The sequence below is a fragment of the Antechinus flavipes genome, chromosome 3 (assembly GCF_016432865.1).
Source record: "Antechinus flavipes isolate AdamAnt ecotype Samford, QLD, Australia chromosome 3, AdamAnt_v2, whole genome shotgun sequence".
Lineage (NCBI taxonomy): Eukaryota > Metazoa > Chordata > Mammalia > Dasyuromorphia > Dasyuridae > Antechinus > Antechinus flavipes.
The window spans coordinates 371,985,047-372,005,077 of NC_067400.1; the positions used below are offsets into that span (position 1 = coordinate 371,985,047).

At 32.8% G+C, this 20,031-nt stretch overlaps 1 protein-coding gene across 7 annotated transcripts in view; it reads right to left on the bottom strand.

Moving 5' to 3' along the window:
* The window catches only part of GTDC1 (glycosyltransferase like domain containing 1), a 544,967-nt gene that overhangs the window by 400,434 nt on the left and 124,502 nt on the right, over nucleotides 1–20,031 (bottom strand). For all 7 annotated transcript variants that reach the window (XM_051985822.1, XM_051985824.1, XM_051985825.1 and 4 more), the window contains 2 exons: nucleotides 19,881–19,943; nucleotides 16,541–16,744 (listed from right to left, as the gene is read on the bottom strand). In XM_051985822.1, the coding sequence (XP_051841782.1) occupies nucleotides 16,541–16,719 (179 nt within the window). In that variant the 5' untranslated portion in view covers nucleotides 16,720–16,744; nucleotides 19,881–19,943. The remainder of the gene's footprint in view (nucleotides 1–16,540; nucleotides 16,745–19,880; nucleotides 19,944–20,031) is intronic.

Here is a 20,031-nt window from a genome sequence, read left to right on the forward strand (position 1 = left end):
TACTAATAATTTCAATTATTATGATAAACAATATATTTAATGTTATTAAATATAGGAGTTGTTTGAAAGCTAACTTTTTAAAATTCTGGTAGCACATCAGTGAAAGCAAAACAGAAGTTTGATGAAATTTCTAACTAGCTCAACATTGGGTTGACCTTTATGAATAATCAAGTATTTTGAGAAATATAAGTATGCATAAAAAATATAGTTGGAGTTAAATATTGGACAATACAACTCTAGGACAGTACAAATCCTAAAGAAATTCACATTTCTAAATCTAACATATTTGTAATTTAGGATTAGTCAACATTTGAACACACAAGACTAACCTGTGGTTTGTAATTATGAATAGACAAAAAAAATTAGTCATTAAGGAAAAAATGGCAGCACAAGAAAAACATGAATGAGAAAAAGTAAAGGAAAGCATTTTATTCTTTTAAAAATATTTTTATATTTATCTTTAAATATATATATAACCAAGAAGAAAAAGAAAAATTTGGCAACTATTGTTAAGTAGAGACTAAGGACTCAAAATTGTTTACAGGAAATACTGAATCATCCATTATAATTTCATGACATTTTATTAGGAGCCATGCATAAACTAAAACTTCAGGTGATTCATATAGTGCCATTTTGGAATAAAGGGTTTTCCCCCAGTATTCTACATTGCAAAAAAGAAAATTAGTTAAACAGAATCAAGATGCAACAATTGTACCAAGAGATTGCCCACTGACTTTCAATATGCCTATGACATGTCATTCTTGCCAGCAGTTACGCCCATTTGAATTCTAAATTTTGAATTTGTAACTAAAGTTTTAACTTCTGCTATTCTTGTTATAAAATATACTACAGATGACAGTGTAGGTTATAACACATCCCATAGTTTTTGCCAAATAGATGATATCTAACAGAATTTTTCCTAACATATAGTGGTTAAGAAACATAATGATAATACAACTTCCTTAATTTCTCTGGCTAAAGAAAGCTAAAGCAAGGAATTAAGAGAATTGAAAGTCTATCATCAAAACTTCTTTCTTTTCTTAATAATTCTAAAAGACTGGAGACTTACCACAATTCCTCTCAGATTTAGATGGCTAATTAGGAACTGCAGTTGAAAAATGGTTTAATACTGGCTAATGCACTAAAAACTACCTGCATGCTGAACATATTAAAGAACAAAAGTTTTCTGGGAGCTTTTTTCCATGAAGGAAAAAGTAAAGAACATACATCGCTGTTTAAGTGGATCGCTGCCATCTGCCAACATTTTATCGAAAATGAAACTGATTGAAGAAAGGCAAATATTAAGATCATATTTCCAAAGACTTGAATGTTTTTCAGGTAGTTCAGTTCTAAAATTGCCACTGTTTCCACTTCCTTTTTTTTTTTTTTCATTTTTCACTCTACATTCTAAATTATCAAATGCAGGCAGAGAAAATTTGTAACTTGTATATGTTTCTACTATGAATATATTAAACAACACTCAAGTTTCAGAATACTCAGCATCAAAGAACTTTATTCAACCTGTGATCTTCTCTTTACTTCTGAACAATGATGAAAACAAAGCTATGAATTTGTTTAAATATTCTAGAGACAAGGAAAAGATAACTTATTATAAAAATGCTTCTAATTGCATTTCATTGCTACTCACTGTATAACTACTAAACATTAAGAGTTTTTATTTTGTGTTTTATTTAACACAATATGAAAGTAATTCCAAACTTTTTGGAATTATAATGCTACATTTTGATTTGACTTTTTAACTGCAACCTCCTCTTCTTAGAAGACAGAATATGTATTTATATATGAGAAGCAGCATTGGATTGGGATAGAGATTGGATAGGAAACCAGTGGTAGAGATGGAAAAAGTTGCCTTCATGTTCAAGTTCAACTTCTGATACATAAAGGCCATGTGACCAGGACAAGTCAATTAACCTCTTAGTATCCCAGATAACTATATGATTAATAGTTGCAGAACAATTCCCTATCTACATTGACAGAGGCGATTAGTTTCTCAGGACTTCCCTACATCAATGAAATCACATCTATGATCCAAATAGATATACTTATCTATACAAACAGATATAGAGAAATAAATCTAAATTTTGAGAATTTCAAGGCAATAAAGAAAAAATAATGCTGCAAAGTAAAGGCAAGAAACAATATATAAGAATGAGAAATTGCAGGACTATCACCAAAATTTTTTTTAAAAGGTAAATTCATTTTTTTAAATTTGGATTTTCTAAAATTATTTTTTATTGTGTTTGAAAAATAAAACTGACTGAACTGATTATTCATTTTCTTCTTCATTTTGTTTGTTAAAATTTAAATTTATAAAGGTAAAAGGCTGGAGCAGAATCTATTATGCTTCAGGTGAAGTCAAAAAGCAGGGGTAGCCATCCTTATCTCAGATCAAGCAAAAGCAAAAATTGATCTAATTAAAAGAGATAAGGAAGGAAACTATATCTTGCTAAATGGTACTATAGACAATGAAGCAATGTCAGTATTAAACATATATGCACCAAGTGGTATAGCATCTAACTTCCTAAAGGAGAAGTTAAGAGAGTTGCGAGAAGAAATAGACAGCAAAACTATAGTAGTGGGAAATCTCAATCTTGCACTCTCAGATTTAGATAAATCAAATCACAAAACAAATAAGAAAGAAATTAAGGAGGTAAATAGAATATTAAAAAAATTAGGTATGATAGATCTCTGGAGAAAACTGAATGGTGACAGAAAGCATACTTTCTTCTTAGCAGTTCATGGAACCTACACAAAAATTGACCATATATTAGGACATAAAGACCTCAAAATTAAATGCAGGAAGGCAGAAATAGTAAATGCTTTCTTTTCAGATCACAAGGCAATCAAAACTACATTCAACAAAAAGTAATTGGAAACTAAATAATCTCATCTTAAAGAATGATTGGGTGAAACAGCAAATTATAGGCACAATTAATAATTTCACTCAAGATAATGACAATGGTGAGACATCATATCAAAATTTATGGGATGCAGCCATGGTAGTAATAAGGGAAATTTTATATCCTTAGAGGCTTACTTGAATAAAATAGAAAAAGAGAAGATCAATGAATTGGGCCTGCAATTTAAAAAGTTAGAAAAAGACCAAATTAAAAAACCCCCAATCAATTACTAAACTTGAAATTCTAAAATTAAAAGGAGAAATTAATAATATAGAATAATAATACTATTGAACTAATAAATAAAAGTAAGAGTTGGTTTTATGAAAAAACCAATAAAATCGATAAACCTTTGGTAAATCTGATTAGAAAAAGGAGAGAGGGAAATCAAATTGGCAGTCTTAAAAACGAAAAAGGAGAACTTTCCACTGATGAAGAGGAAATTAAAGAAATAATAAGGGGTTACTTTGCCCAACTTTATGCCAATAAATTTGATAACCCAAGTGAAATGGATGACTACTCCAAAAATATAGGCTTCCCAGATTATCAGAGGAGGGAGTAAATTGCTTAAATAGTCCCATTTCAGAAAAAGAAATAGAACAAGCTATTAATCAACTCCCTAAAAAAAATCCCTGGGACCAGATGGATTTACATGTGAATTCTACCAAACATTCAAAGAACAATTACCCCAATGCTTTAGAAACTATTTGAAAAAATAGAGAATGAAGGAGTCCTACCAAATTCCTTTTATGACACAGACATGGTACTGATACCTAAACCAGGTAGGTTGAAAACAGAGAAAGAAAATTATAGACCTATCTCCCTAATGAATATTGATGCTAAAATCTTAAGTAAGATATTAGCAAAAAGACTACAGAAAATCATCCCCAAGATAATACACCACGATAAAGTAGGATTTATACCAGGAATGCAGGGCTGGTTCAATATTAGGAAAATTATCAATATAATTGGCCATATTAATAATCAAATGAACAAAAACCATATGATCATCTCAATAGATGCAGAAAAAGCATTTGATAAAATCCAACATCCATTCCTATTAAAAACTCTTGAGAGTATAGGAATAAAGGGACTTTTCCTTAAAATAATCAGGAGCATCTATTTAAAACCAGCAGTAAGCATCATATGTAACAGGGACAAACTGCAACCATTCCCAATAAGATCAGGAGTGAAACAAGGTTGCCCAATATCACCATTACTATTTAATATTGTATTAGAAATGCTAGCTTTGGCAATAAGAGTTGAGAAAGGAATTAAAGGAATAAGAATAGGGAATGAGGAAACCAAATTATCACTCTTTGCTGATGATATGATGGTATACTGAGAGAACCCCAAAGACTCTACTAAAAAGTCATTAGAAACAATCTACACCTTTAGCAAAGTTGCAGGATACAAAATAAACCCACATAAGTCATCAGCATTCTTATGTATCACTAACAAAACCCAACAGTTGAGTTACAAAGAGAAATTCCATTTAAAGTAACTACTGATTGTATAAAATATTTAGGAATCTATCTGCCAAGGGAAAATCAGAAACTTTATGAGCAAAACTACAAAACACTTTCCACACAAATTAAGTCTGATCTAACCAACTGGAAAAATATTAAAAGCTCTTGGATTGGGCAAGCAAATATAATAAAGATGACAATACTACCTAAACTAATCTATTTATTTAGCGCTACACCAATCAGACTCGCAAAAAACTATTTTGATGACCTAGAAAAAATAACAACAAAGTTCATATGAAAAAACAAAAGATCAAGAATTTCAAGGGAATAAATGAAAAAAAAATTAAATGAAGGTGGCCTAGCTGTACCAGATCTAAAATTATATTATAAACCAGCAGTTACTAAAACCATCTGGTATTGGCTAAGAAATAGACTAGTTGATCAATGGAATAGATTAGGTTCAAAGGACAAAACAGCCAATAACTTTAACAATCTAGTGTTTGACAAACCCAAAGACCCCAGTTTTGGGGATAAGAATGCAGTATTTGACAAAAATTTCTGGGAAAATTGGAAATTAGTATGGCAGAAACTAGGCATTGACCCACACTTAACACCGTACACCAAGATAAGGTCAAAATGGGTTCATGACCTAGGCATAAAGAATGATATTATAAATAAATTGGAAGAGCATAGGATAGTTTACCTCTCAGACTTGTGAAAGAGGGAGGAATTTATGACCAAAGAAGAAGTAAAGATCAGTATTGACCACAAAATAGAAAATTTTGATTATATCAAATTGAAAAGTTTTTGTACAAACAAAACAAATGCAGACAAGATTAGAAGGGAAACAATAAACTGGGAAAACATTTTTACAGTTAAAGGTTCTGATAAAGGCCTCATTTCCAAAATATATAGAGAACTGACTCTAATTTATAAGAAATCAAGCCATTCTCCAAATGATAAATGGTCAAAGGATATGAACAGACAATTCTCAGATGATGAAATTGAAACTATTTCTAGCCATATGAAAATATGCCCCAAATCATTATTAATCAGAGAAATGCAAATTAAGACAACTCTGAGATACCACTACACACCTGTCAGATTGGCTAGAAAGACAGGAAAAGGCAATGCGGAATGTTGGAGGGGATGTGGGAAAACAGGGACACTGATACATTGTTGGTGGAATTGTGAACACATCCAGCCATTCTGGAGAGCAATTTGGAACTATGCTCAAAAAGTTATCAAACTGTGCATACCCTTTGATCCAGCAGTGTTTCTACTGGGCTTATACCCCAAAGAGATACTAAAAAAGGGAAAGGGACCTGTATGTGCCAAAATGTTTGTGACAGCCCTGTTTGTAATGGCTAGAAGCTGCAAAATGAATGGATGCCCATCAATTGGAGAATGGTTGGGTAAACTGTGGTATATGAACATTATGGAATATTATTGGTCTGTAAGAAATGACCAGCAGGATGAATACAGAGAGGACTGGCAAGACTTACATGAACTGATGCTAAGTGAAATGAGCAGAACCAGGAGATCGCTAAATACCTCAACAATGATACTGTTTGAGGATATATTCTGATGGAAGTGGATCTCTTTGATAAAGAGAGCTAATTCAGTTTCAATTGATCAAGGATGGACAGAAGCAGCTACACCCAAAGAAAGAACACAGGGAAATGAATATAAACTGCTTGCATTTTTGTTTTTCTTCCCAGGTTATTTATACCTTCTGAATCCAATTCTCCTTGTGCAACAAGAGAACTGTTCGGTTCTGCACACATATATTGTATCTAGGATAAACTGTAACCTATTTAACATGTAAAGGACTGCTTGCCATCTGGGGAAAGGGTGGAGGGAGGGAGGAGAAAAATCAGAACAGAAGTGAGTGCAAGGGATAATGCTGTAAAAAATTACCCTGGCATGGGTTCTGTCAATAAAAAGTTAAAAAAAATTCAAATTTAATTAATAGCTTTTGTTTTTATAACAGCCACTGTCAGATATATCATGGTCCCCCCTCAGTAAATCTTACCTTGTGACAAAGAAAAATAAGTGAGAAAAATCAACAGACCAACAATTACATCTGAGAATATAGGCAACACCTTCCAGTTACTCAAATAATAAGCAAAAATTTTTAAACTCCAAAGCACCCATCTCTCAAATGAAGGAAAGGAGCTGAGTTCCTCTTTCCAAGGTCAAGATTGGTAAGTACAATCATACAGACATTGGTTTCTTCTTAGTGGTTTTTTTTTTATTTACATAATGGGAATAATTCTATAAATTGCTTCCCAAGTTCTGCTTTTTTTGACTCTGCATAAATGCATAAAAAAAAATCCCTGATCTATTTTCACTGGGAGAACTCAACGGCTCAGTGAAGGAACAGCACCTGAACTGAAATATGTGAGCACACTGAAAAAGCCTGAAGAGTCAGAAGCTAGGAAAGGACAGAAGAATGGTTGTCCTGGGTACTTCTTTAAAATGGAAATTCGAAGAGTAATTCATCAATCAGGAGAATAAATTGTAGGAACAATAATATATTTCACGATAAGACAGTCCCCTGAAGGCAGAGATTCTTTCTTTTTTGCTCCTAGTAGTATCCTTCATGTTTAGTACAGTACGTGGAACATAGTAAGAACTTTAAAAGAAAACAGCTAACTTAATTTGACTACAGGGTCTTGGCAACCTCAGGGGCTTTGCAGAGTACCTGAAATGTAACAGGTGTTTATTAATGTCTGCTGCTTTAACCTGAATAACAGATGATGTATTATTTTACTAAATGAGGAAGTATCTATCTCACACTTTCTAACCATTGTTGATGCTAGAGGGTGTTCTACTTTCGTGGTCTACATGCCATAAATCAAGAATATGTTAATCAAGAATATGTTGTACTCCTTGAGTCATCTGCAAGATAATGATAAAAAAATTAATAAATTCTCTCAATGGCTAAATGCAAAAGTATAGATGTCTCGTTGCTGTTCAGTCATTTCAGTCATGTCTGACTCTTCGTGACCTCATTTCGAGGTTTTCTTGGCAAAGACACTGAAGGAGCTTGCCATTTCCATCTCCAGCTCATAATACAGATGAGATTAAGTCACATTCCAGGTCAATAAAGATTATTGGGTAAGATTTGAACTCATTTACATGAGTTTTCCTGACTTTCAGCCCAGTGTGTTATCCACTATATCACCTAGCTGCCCCCATTCTGTATCCTAAATTCATCAACTCTCTATAATGGAGAATATCCTATCACATTCATATACTACAATTTCTTCAATCATTCTTAAATTGCTGGACATTTCCATTTATTCCAGATTTTAGCCACCACAAATAAAGCTGCCATCAATATTATTGGTTGGCTATAAGCCAAAAAAATTAGTCTACTTCTATAGTAATAGTCGATTCTGATTTGGAAGAGTCAAATATATCCCATCATTCCTCAGGGTAAAACAGGAACTGATTATTTCTTCAACATGATTCATAGATCCATTTCTTCATTTTGACATCTACCACTCTAAGTTTAGTCATCATCACTTCATGCTTAATCTGGTCTCCTCCAAATCATTCTGTATGCCAGAACTAGCTTACAGAAGCCAGAGCTTCTTACAACATTATTTTGATTATTTTTCTCCCTTCTTTGCTAAAAAACAAAACAACAACAACAACAACAACAACAACCCACCACCAACATCCACACACTATGGCTTCCAATCAAAGCTAAAATCTCTGCCTGGTTTTCCATCCAATCCAACCTGATATTTATTTAGGATCTGGAGAGCAAGGTGATACACCAGGTGCTAGGGATACAAAGACAAGAGGAAAGGCCTGCTCTATTCTCAGAAAGTTTACTGAGAACTCCATAATATGTTCTCACCAATCATCTTTCCTACTATTTTCTGAAAAGAAAATATTGCAGATTTAGAAATCTTATTGAATATACCAGAAATATCAAATTCCAGGGCATTCTTCCCAATTGGAATGTCATTTTATCTTTCCACCTATAGATATTATATTTATTCTTCAAAGCCATACTCAAATTCTACCTACTTTATGAAGTTTCTCTATGCCTGAATACACACTGATTTTTTTCTTCCATCTTTCAAATCCAAGCATGTTATATAATATTATCTAACTCTTTTGTGTGTTAGTCTGGTTATATTGTACTTAGCTAGATTATAAGCTCATAGAAAACAGAAATTAAGCATGATATTTCTATGCACAAAAATTCAGAAATTAAGTTATATTAGTAGAAATCCAATTTCATTTGTTAAAATTGAATAATTAACTTGTTTCCCCTTAATGTGGTAACAAACATAAACAATTCTACATTGGAAGTAGCTGGTATCCTCTTTGGCCACACACACACACACACACACACACACACACACACACACACACACACAATTCTGTCTTAAAATACTGAGTTGGAAACATTCTTAGATCTGACTACCAGCTTCAGTAATAAGATGTCAAGATTAAGCATGCTCCTTAGAAAAGCAAAATGATGCAGGCCCTTATTATACTTCTAGGGGTCTTTTACAGAACAGTACATTTTATATTCATTTCTGGCTTGTCATTTTTTTCACCTCTCCATTCATTAAAAATAATGATATTTTGTTCTTTCTAAAAGTGTAATAAACATACAGTTTGTCTTTTAAAATATAGTTGTCAAATTTCAAAGGGTAAATATGCTTGAACATTTACCCTAGAGGTACTTTAAGGGCCAGAGTCTGTTACAAATAATATCTTTTATCCATATGAACAGTTACCTGGGGGGCTGTATAGAATCTTATATGATATATGTGACTATGTATATACGTACACTTTCCCCCCCAAAAAAAATCTATTAAAAATATGATCTTGAAGTTGCATTCTAGTGCTTAACCCCTTGAATCACAATAGCTTCATAGTATATGCTATTAAGCATATAAACACTTCTAAATTAGCACTTTGTGCTGCGAATAAACTAACAATTCCATTCTCTGGCAACATATTCTTTTATTTTGCCCCTGGAATATTTTCCCTCTTTCAGGAAATGACAAAAGAGTGCAAAGAAAAGTGAAGACAAAAACAAAAACCCTGAAATCTTCCTTCAGGGAACACTGTAACAATTCTAATTTCCAGTTCTTTGCTGAAGGATTTCTTTTGGTTATTAAAAGTGTAGCCATTCTTTTAACTTGTGTGTGTGTGTTTGTCTGTATGCATGTGTGTGTGTATGTATGTATGTATGTATATGTTAATTGGAAAAAACTGGGTGGTTAATTATTTGGTTTCTAGGATTACTCTATGTCTGCTGTGTTGTGGTCAGTGTAATTTCCAACAAACAGTCCAGACGGCTAAATTGAACAATGCATTCAATCACTGGGGACTTTGTGGAGATGAAAATACTATGTACAGAGCCTTAAGGGGCATGCAAAAACCAGAAGGCTGTGTGTTCTGGCTACAAAAAGGGAGGAGGGGAAAGACAGTCAAAAGAAAAAAAGGCATCCCTTAGTGTTATAGCAAGGAATGGGGAAACCACTTAGTAAAGGAAGCAAACAAGCTGTCCTTCTCCTAAGCAATGAAATGCCTTATGAAAGATCCATAACTCATGATATTCACAGAGCTGTTCAAATAATTTACACCCTCACACCAGAAGTGATCTCAGTTCCTGGGACTCTCACACCTGCAAACAAAAGATCAATTCCATTCAACCATGTGGCCCTAAATAAGACTTGAGGTGATTCCAGCTGGTGAGAATTCCCATGTCTAAAGGGATATGTTTTTATTGTTTCATATTATTTCATATTATTCAATATTTTATATTGTTTCATTTTGTTGTTGAATATATTATGTTTCATAATAATATAACCTGGTCTACAGTTGGTATGGTGCACTTATGGCCACCTACCAGCAGGGCATATAGGACTATAGGATATTGCTCATACACTTAAAAAACCTCTAGGAACATTTATATACTATTTTCATAGAACTAGAAATGTGACAGATTTTTGTTTTTTGTTTTTAAAGTATGAATGCACAGGAATGATTTGCCACTTGAAATGTACATCCCAGGTGCACATATACACACATATATGTGTACACACACACACACACAAACAAACAACCATTTCTTAATATTGCTTTTTCCTGGAAGACCTGGAAAGAAAGAACATAAAGAGCTCTGAAGTTTCTAGAATGGGAAAGTCCTTCTTCATTTATTTTCAATCTAAGGGTTTTCTTATGAGAAGAAGGTATCATTGCACAGGGAGTTCCATTAACAAGCATTTATTAAGTGTTTCTTATGGGTCACGAACTACACCAGAGGCTGGAGTACAAAATGAACAAAAGAAGTATTACCTGTTTCCAATGACTTAATATTTCAACAAGAGACATAAAAAAGGATGTACAGACATATACAGAATAAACATAAGGAAAATAAATAAAAAGAGAAAGGAGGAAACAGAGTTCAGATTAGAAAAGATTTGACATAGAAAGGAGTATTTCAGCTGAGTATTGAAAGAAGAAAAGGACTGATTCTGTATTGATGAGCTGAATAAATGCATTCCATGCCTGGGAGAAAGCCAAAGATGGGATATATAGAATCATGTGTGAGAAACAAAGAAGAAACTTAATTAAGAGACAACCTCCAAAGTGCAAAATCCAAATGAGCAACAGTGTTTTAGGGTGCAGAAACCACAGTGATTTTCATTAAAGAGAAATTAGAACATCACAGGGTCACAAAGTCCAAAAGAACCAGGAGAGCTTATCTCAGTGCAACTCATGTTTCCTGCAAACACGTTTATAATCCAGAATTTATCCTATTTTTAAAGGCTTTCAAGAATAGAGAAGCCACAACTTTATCTAGTAGTTGGTTGTAATAGCTAATGTTTCTTTAGTCAAAAATGGATTTCATAAAATGTTATCTCATTTCAGTTTAAACCCAATCCCTCTTTTCTCATCCGCTGTACAAATCCAGAATAACTGTCTGACATCCTGCTCTGAGCACCACTTCATTCCTTGTCCCGCCTTTTTTTCTAAACTATGAGATACAATAATAAAAGAGAATATACTTCAACTTCTTCTGGTTAGAATTGTTTTAAAATATTTCTCTTGACCACTAATTTATGACATGGAAAATTAAAATAGTAAAATTTTACTATTTGTCTTACTATTGAGAATGTGCAGGTACACATCCTTTATGATTCATTTAGCCATAACCATTTAATTTGATTATAATTGCATCCACAAAAACTGCATATCAAATACAGACCACTAAAAATTACTTATTGGTTTAATATTTATGTAGAAAATCATGGTAAATATCATTTGGCACTACCATAGTCTATAAGAATTTTATTTTCTATGGCATGGAATCTTTGTAGATTGGGTCAAGTTTCTCCTATAGAAATTGCTAAGTTATTAGAGAAAAGATCTTTAACATTCAAAAGTTACCTGATAAATTACTTTATACCTCAACAGCTCTGCTGAACTTTTGCTTAGTTTAAAAAAAAAAAAAAAGACTATACTCTTACTCTTAGGATATGATCACAATTTCAATTATTATCATGACTGGCAGACTAATAACAAGATTCAATTGAACAAATATTTAAATGGCTTCTTCGTGTTTAAGTGAGAGGCACAGAGGATGTGCAGAGAAAAGGCATGAATATAATGATGATGATGACGACGACGACGACAACAACAACAATATTATCAATACTTCATAGAGAAACTAAGTCATACTAGATGAAAAAAATCTGATTTTTAGCTCATAGCATCATGGATTTTGAACTGTGAGGATGTAAAAAGGTCAACTGGTCCAACCTCCTCATTTTACAGATGAGGAAAATGAGACCCAGAGAAGTTAAGAAAGGACATATAGGTGATAAGTGGCAGAGTCAGGATTTGAACCCAGGTACTCTGATTCAAGAGCCAGCACTCATGGCCTATTTCACATTGATTCTCAACATAAGAGTGGCTCTTCTATATAACTAAATCCATTCACCTTAATAAAACTTGCAAAATAGCCTTTCCTACACTAAGAAGTAGTTGTTCAAATAGGAAATTGAGGGGGTCCCCATCAATTGTGGAACAGCTGAACTGTTGTGGTACATGACTATGAGAAAATACTATTGTGATATAAACAATGATGAGCAAGATGTTAGAAAAACTTGAAAATATTTATACGAACTGATACAAAGAAAAGTGAGTAGAATCAAGAGAACACTGTACATAACAATAGCAATGCTATATGATGATCAACTGTGAATGACTTAGCTATTCTAAACAATACAATGATCTAAGAAAATTCCAAAGAATTACTTTGAAAAACGTTATCCACATCCAGAAAAAGAACCAAGTTCATATTGAGGCAGGACAAGGCAAACTATTTTTCACTTTTTTTAAAATAATTTTTTTTTATTCTATGTTTTCTTTCACAACATGACTAATATGGAAATGTTTTGTATGATTGCACATATATAACCTATATAAAATTGCTTATCATCTAAGGAAGGAGGAAGAAAGAAAGAGAGGAATTGGAATTTAAACTTTTGAAATAAATGTTAAGAATTGTTTTTACATGTAATTGGGGGAAAATATTTTTTAAAAGTATCTGCTGAGAAGCAAAAAGTAATACTTAGTTCGGAGATACACCATTTCAATAAAGGAAATTGTGTGTTTTCTCTCACCTTCAAGACAGAAAAACCTCAGAAATATTTACTTGCATCTATTGACATTTCCTGAAAAATATCAATATAACAGAAGAGTGCCTATTTCTCTAGAAAAAATAAAATTAAGATAAATCTTCTGGAACTCCTAACAAAATAGAAAAAAACACAACTAATGTACATGGTGATGAATGATTCTCCCTGCCAGGATAAAATGGAGTCAACCTGATTAGTTGAACTGATGCACTTATACTCTTTGTGAATACATTTGCTATATAACATGTCTTTAAAAACAGCACATACAAATGTAGGAAAAGACTAGAAAATAACTGATGCACATCCAGTCAATGTTCTCTTATCGGTCACATTATTATTCATTTAGAATAATTTTGTCAGCCCAATAATGATATATGTGGTTCTTTATTGTTTTACCTTTGTGGCCTTTGACGATGAGGTCCCCTAAGTGGTTAAATGCTAAAAGTGACAGCGATAAAAGTACTTTTCATTTTTAAAAGATGCTCCACTCAATTCCAATTTAGCAGCTGTAAGTAAAGGTGGTAACCTTGCACATGAGCTCCTCTCTGAATCAGTAGGCATGTTAACTTAGCCCAGGTTTTAAACTGGCTATTATTCCGTATCCCCACTCCCTATTATGGTGACTAGTTGACAAATTGAAACTAAGTTATCTCAGGTCATTGTATCTATAAGTTAAACTAATGAGGTATATGTCTTAGAGTGATATCTTATTAGTTTAATACAGCTAATGCTGGACAGCTTGAGCTGTTGACCTTGAAGCACTGAAGGATGAGGTTTTTAATACAAGAGAAATTGACCAACAGTTTGTCTTAAACACTCCTCCAAAATAATAATGCTTCAGAGAACAGCAAGGTAAAACACATACTACAATGTTTTAAGCCTAAGAGGGAACACACGTACATCCATAAATGCATCCATATACATTGCATGCATACATTATACATGTATGAGTGTGTATGTATACATATATATGCAAGAAATTTCACTGCATATATATATAGTTACAATAACTTTATTTAGAAAAAATACTCAAAAATTAAAGAAAACAGACATACAAAAGATAAATGTTAGTGTTTGAATATTTGCTGAATGGGTAAAGTAAAATGAAAACATATCATAAAATTAACTATATTATATAACTTATAGTTAAGTGATAAATTATGACAGGGCCTTGAAAACACTAATTCATTTTACTCCCTATCCCTTCATAAGTAAACTACTTTATCATTATTATCAATTAAAAATTGTTATTCTCAATGTATTTGTTTAAAGTTTCACTGCCTTGTGAATCAGAAGTATTCTTTTAATGACTACAATCAAAATAAGTAATCCTGAATTGTGACACCTAGAAGCAAACAGTCCATTTTATGTTCAATTTTTCAAATCTTTTCTGTAGAGGGCTGCAGATATTGTGGAAACTCTGGGTAAGGTATAAGACCCTCCAGCCCAGAGGGAACCTGCTGACAAATGTCTGGTTTGGTTCCCCATCTCCCCAAGTGCTCTCAGCCTTCCCGAGAAGTTAAGGAGAACATGACCACCTGTGTTCTACTTGAAGCAAAGGATATTTACAGTAAAGAGAGGCATTTACATATCAATAGGAGGGTGCTTATAGTTAGCACTTTCTCAGTGCTATGTGATGATATAATGGTTCTCTAGTTGGCACATACTTAGCGTGCTGTAATGATGTAATACCAAGGTATTTAAGGGCTGAGAGAACTTGAAATAAAGACACTCTATCTTTGACCCTTCTTGTGAGTCTCCAGCCTCCTTCACTCCTCCACTAAGACCAAGGCTGGTCCTGAGATCCTCCAGAGAGCAAGCCTGGACAGTTATATTTTGGCACCCGAATTTGGGGGCTCTAGAAAGCATATTACATTTTGGTGCCCAATGTGGGGCGCTAGAAAAAAGGACACTACATTTTCCATTCAAAGTCTTCAGCAATATGAATTTATTACCATTAAAATTTAATGGCTTTCCATACTGATGGTCCCTATGTACTCATATTTGCCCCTTATAATTACTTCCTTCCTTAAACACTGAACTCAACTATATTATCTCTTACACATGGGAATTATCTGATCTACTTCTACCAAGTTCATAGGACCCTCATATTGTTTTACATATTATAAGACATCCTCAAAGTTATACTTTTGAAGTTTTAAGTTACAGAAACTTAATAAAAATACACTAAGATTTTTTGGGACATTTTGCATTTTGTATTTGCTTATCTGTGGACATAATATTTCTCCTCTGAAGACTTTAAGTTCCTTAATATCAAGTACTCTTTTTTTTTAAAAAAAAGTATATCTCTAATACCTAATACAATAGGCTTTGGCGGGGGAGGTGGAAGTAAGGCAGGGGAATCAATACTGAGTGGTTTGGATGCTCAGAGAAGGTCAGAATCTAGCAAATGGGAATTCCTTTAAGGACCAAAAATCAAGAATATAAAGCAGTATCTATTACAGTGTATGTAGCTCTGGGTAATTAGGAAGGGCTAACTGAAATGTGGCCTCAGATACTTCCTAGCTGTGAGACTCTGAGAAAGTCATTTAATCTCAATCTGCCTTAGTTTCCTTATCCATAAAATGGAAATAATAATAGTATCTACCTGACAGGATTGTTTTGAAGATCAAATGAGATAATAATTGTAAAGCACTTAGCACAGTACCTAGAAAATAATAGGTACTGTATAAAGCTTTGTTTTTTGTTTGTTTGTTTTTTTTTAATTTAACAAACTGATGGTTTTCATCCTGGGAATAGAATACAGCACTAGGGATTTCCTCCCCCTCCCCCATGTCCCCTACTCCCCCATATAACTCCTCCATCATGAGGGGGAGGACAAAGAAGAAGAAAAAGGGCAGAAAGGACACTAATACAAAGAGCATTGAAAAGAAAAGGCTTCTATACTTTCCTCTCCATCATCATCACTGATACTTCACTTTTATTTCCTTCTCTATCTGATTGTGTGAATCTTCTTCCATTAGGAACTCTATTTATCATCTCAACACATTTTGTGTCTGCTTGAGAAAAATGCATGCTTTTGCCTAAGCAGCATTCTTTAAACAAAGAAAAATAAAAATTCACAATGAATCTATGATATCTGAAAAAACCCCTCCAAAATAATCTTTTTCATTTCATATTTGAATACTATCTTTTCTACATATTTAGTCTAAATATATTTAGTCATTATATTAATCTGATATAGACCCCCTCCAAATAAAGGGGAGGACAAAAAGGTACAAAGAGTCTGGGAATGCAACTTCATTTAGAAACTCACAGTGACACATGGCAACACTGTTGTAATGAGCTGATTCTTTCAACAATCTCTATAAACAATTGACATAAAATTCACTATGACAAAAAATGTGGTCATAAAGGATTTAGACAAAAAGCCAACATCGAATCAACATGTTCAATATAATCACCATGCAAGCCCCAAATCAGAAGCATCCCTAACTCTTTTTACCTGTAATTATCACTAACTGGAACATTTTGGGAGAAATATAAGGCAGATGTTCGTGCTCTCCAATGCCATTTTTTTGCAGGGAGAGTATAAAGCGCGCAATCTTGTATCTCTTCTTGTAAGAGGTCCACCAGCTGTTTATGGGATCCTCCATAAAAAGCTTCAATGATAAGGGTACTCATTGACTTTCCCAAATCTTCAAGAAGTCTAAAAATTTAAAGAGGAAAAAACAAAGCCAATTTACTTCTAAGCATTAGGGTATATTTTTAAACTTGAATGGTTTAGTTTATAAAACAAATTGTACAATTTTTTTTAAGGGGGGGCATAGTCACCTGATAAGAGTAAATATGTAATCAAATTATGCCATCTCCTCAATTAAAACACAGATTATGCTTAGAGTTTTGTGAGGGGAGGGGTGTTATAGATGATATCTTTATTTCATTAATGTTCCTACAACATATAAGTATTTTTCTTTTCAAATTCTCTGTTTTGTTTTGGCACCCTTAAATCACTTCTTTTACTAATCCATTTTCCTAATACATGAGTTTTAATGAATTTAATTTTGATAATTCATTCCAATGTCTTTAATTTTAGTGATTCTTTCCTCAGTTACAATTTTCCTATTTCCATTCATTAATTTAGATCAAATCTTTCTTTAAATCTGAATAGTTTTAGAACAGATATCAAACACACTGGGCCACATGAAATTCAAAGTACTCCAGAGTGTGACCCAAACTAGATCAAAATATGATTGGGAAATAGTTAACAAAATAAATGAAAATTCAATAAAACATAGATAATATTGGTATGTGTTTTTCTAACTCAATATGAGGTTCCTAAGGGTCTATATGTATGGTTTTGTGGCCTCATTCCTATTTTGACACCATTGTTTTAGATCATCTATGAATCTAGCTGTTCAAGATAGTCAAGAACTATCTGAATCTTAGTAGCCCAAGATAATTTTTGCATCTATTTCTTTCCATTGCCCCATGAAAAGATATTTGAATCTATTATCAAATGTAACTATCATGACACAATTCAACTCCATTACTCCATTAAAAATAACCTTTAGGATATTCTTTCTTAAGACGTATCCAGCTCTCTTATTCTTTTCTTGTTGTTGAGTCATTTTCAGTTCTGTCCAATACTTGATGATTACCACATTTGGGGTTTTCTTGGAAGGAAAATCCTCTATCTTTAATCCTTGAAAATTGCACCTCCTGAAGCAAATAGGTAGAGACCATTGGAAAGTACTATTTGCCTGGTAACTAATAACCTTTCTATAGGTTTTCTTTAAATTTATTGTGGAGAATATAACATATTCAAATGTTATTAAAAAGCTGAAAAAATAGCACTATAATAGAATGGGTTTTTTCCTTTCTTGATATGGTTTCTTCTATTTTCCTTAACCAAATTACAACAACAAAATAAATTAAAATTTGTTTGATGTATAAATGCTACATATAAATTTAAAATTCTATTATTTTTTTTTGTAAGGGAAAATTGGTAGGATTGTTGTATAGTAGACAGAATCAAGAACTTGGAATTAGGAAGAACTGAGATCAAGTTATAACTATGAAAACTACCAGCTGTGTGATCCTCAATCTCTTGGGCAATGAAGCATCTCTCAAAAAGTTAAAGACATGCTGAGGAACATCAGTGGAGGGAATTTCTATATCAGCAGTTCTTTACACTAATAAAACCATAAAAATAAACAAAAACAATACAAAATACCATCCTGAATAAAAATCTCATAAAAATCCTTCATATTGCTAAATGTTTTTAAATTAACTAAGTACTATTTATGTCATGTTATGAAATAATTTTATTAAATAAATTTAACATGCAACAACTTAATAAAGCTCTTTACTAATAAATGTTAAACTTTACCTTGTTTGGTCAATGGGTAATGGTTATCTGAAATTATCATTCATTTTCACTGTCAAGAGTCTGGGATAGTTTTCAATATTTTTCAACTTAATTATGTATTTGTAAAACAAATCAAGTATTTAACATTCTAAAAATACCTTTTCTTTAAGAAAGCTCCTTGGTATTTTCAATATCACTTAGGAATATCTAAAATTCTTTTTTATCACAATCTTTTTATTTTCTAATTTTAAATAAACAAGAAGGGGAAAGAACATTAGAAAATGGGCATATTTTTTAGGAAGTGGATAGAAATGGAGTTGTGGGTGAAGCTGCTGACATATCTTGCCAATCTATCATTTGGGTAAAGTGTGAATAGAGGAAGGGTATGTTAGACCCTGAGCTTCCTGTCTTTCTACTCATTCCATTGGAAATTCCAGTGAAACACTGGCCACAAGTATTCCTGGTGCTTGAAATGTCTAGGAGTCCATGGCTCAACTTCTCCCTTTCTAGGTCCAACAAGCATTTTTCAAGTTAGCATTTCAAATGCCTTCAGGGGAAAAAAAGGAGAATTTTTAGTTGATGGTAGTCTCCTTTCAAAAGTTAAATTGATATTTCTGACATCTGAATGACAGAAAAATCTTATAAAGTGATGTTTAAAGATGCGAATTAAAGATATTTTTGAAAATCATATCACACCTTTCAAAATAGGTTAAATTAAAGTTTAGATTCATTTTGTAAATTGCTTACATGTGCAGATTACTGATATCTATAATCTAGCATTATTTCCTTTGACCTAACCACATCATTCTGTGTATGCCCAAAATAACTTTCAAAAGGTAAAATAGCCTTTGAAAGGCATCAGAGAAAATGGTCCCACAATGTTTTATGTGTATATGTGTGAGAAATGTGGATATGCAGGATTAAATAAATATTATATCTACATATATATATATATATATATATATATATATATATATATCCATGTTATATTTTTTCTATTTCGTTTTGCATAATTTATAGGTATCAGTTTTTTTCTCATGGATTGAAATCATACTTAGTTTAAAATGAGGTACTTAATAGGCATATGTAAATGCTGTTATGGATTCAAGGAACACAGTAAGCAATTAAAGTGTTAAATATGTTGGAAGTCAGAAAGGGAAAGGAGAAACAAGATTATGATTACAGGGAATGTGTGTGTGTGTGTGTGTGTGTGTGTGTGTGTGTGTGTGTGTGTGTGTATCTGAAAAACTCAGGAGATGGGGTGAGGCAGGTTAAATCTACTATACTATAATTCAAGTCTAATTCAAGTCTAAATAGGCGAGCCTGGATTTTGATACTTTTCCAGTGGATGTCATCATGTCCTACTATCTCTGAGAACTCAATCTAGTGGCCTTACTCATGAAACTTGTGAGGGGGAGGGGGGTCACTCTGTGGATGGAAAAATATCCCGGGAGATGCATAATTCATGACTTACTTCCACTCCAGATTCTGTTAAAAAGGTGTGTTTTTTTCTCTCACAGCTTTCTTACAGCATAACCTGAAAGAAAGGAGATGCTTGTTATATTGAAACTACAGGAGGAAGGTAAGACATAGCAAGGAGCATTACAAAAACTTCGAAGAGAATA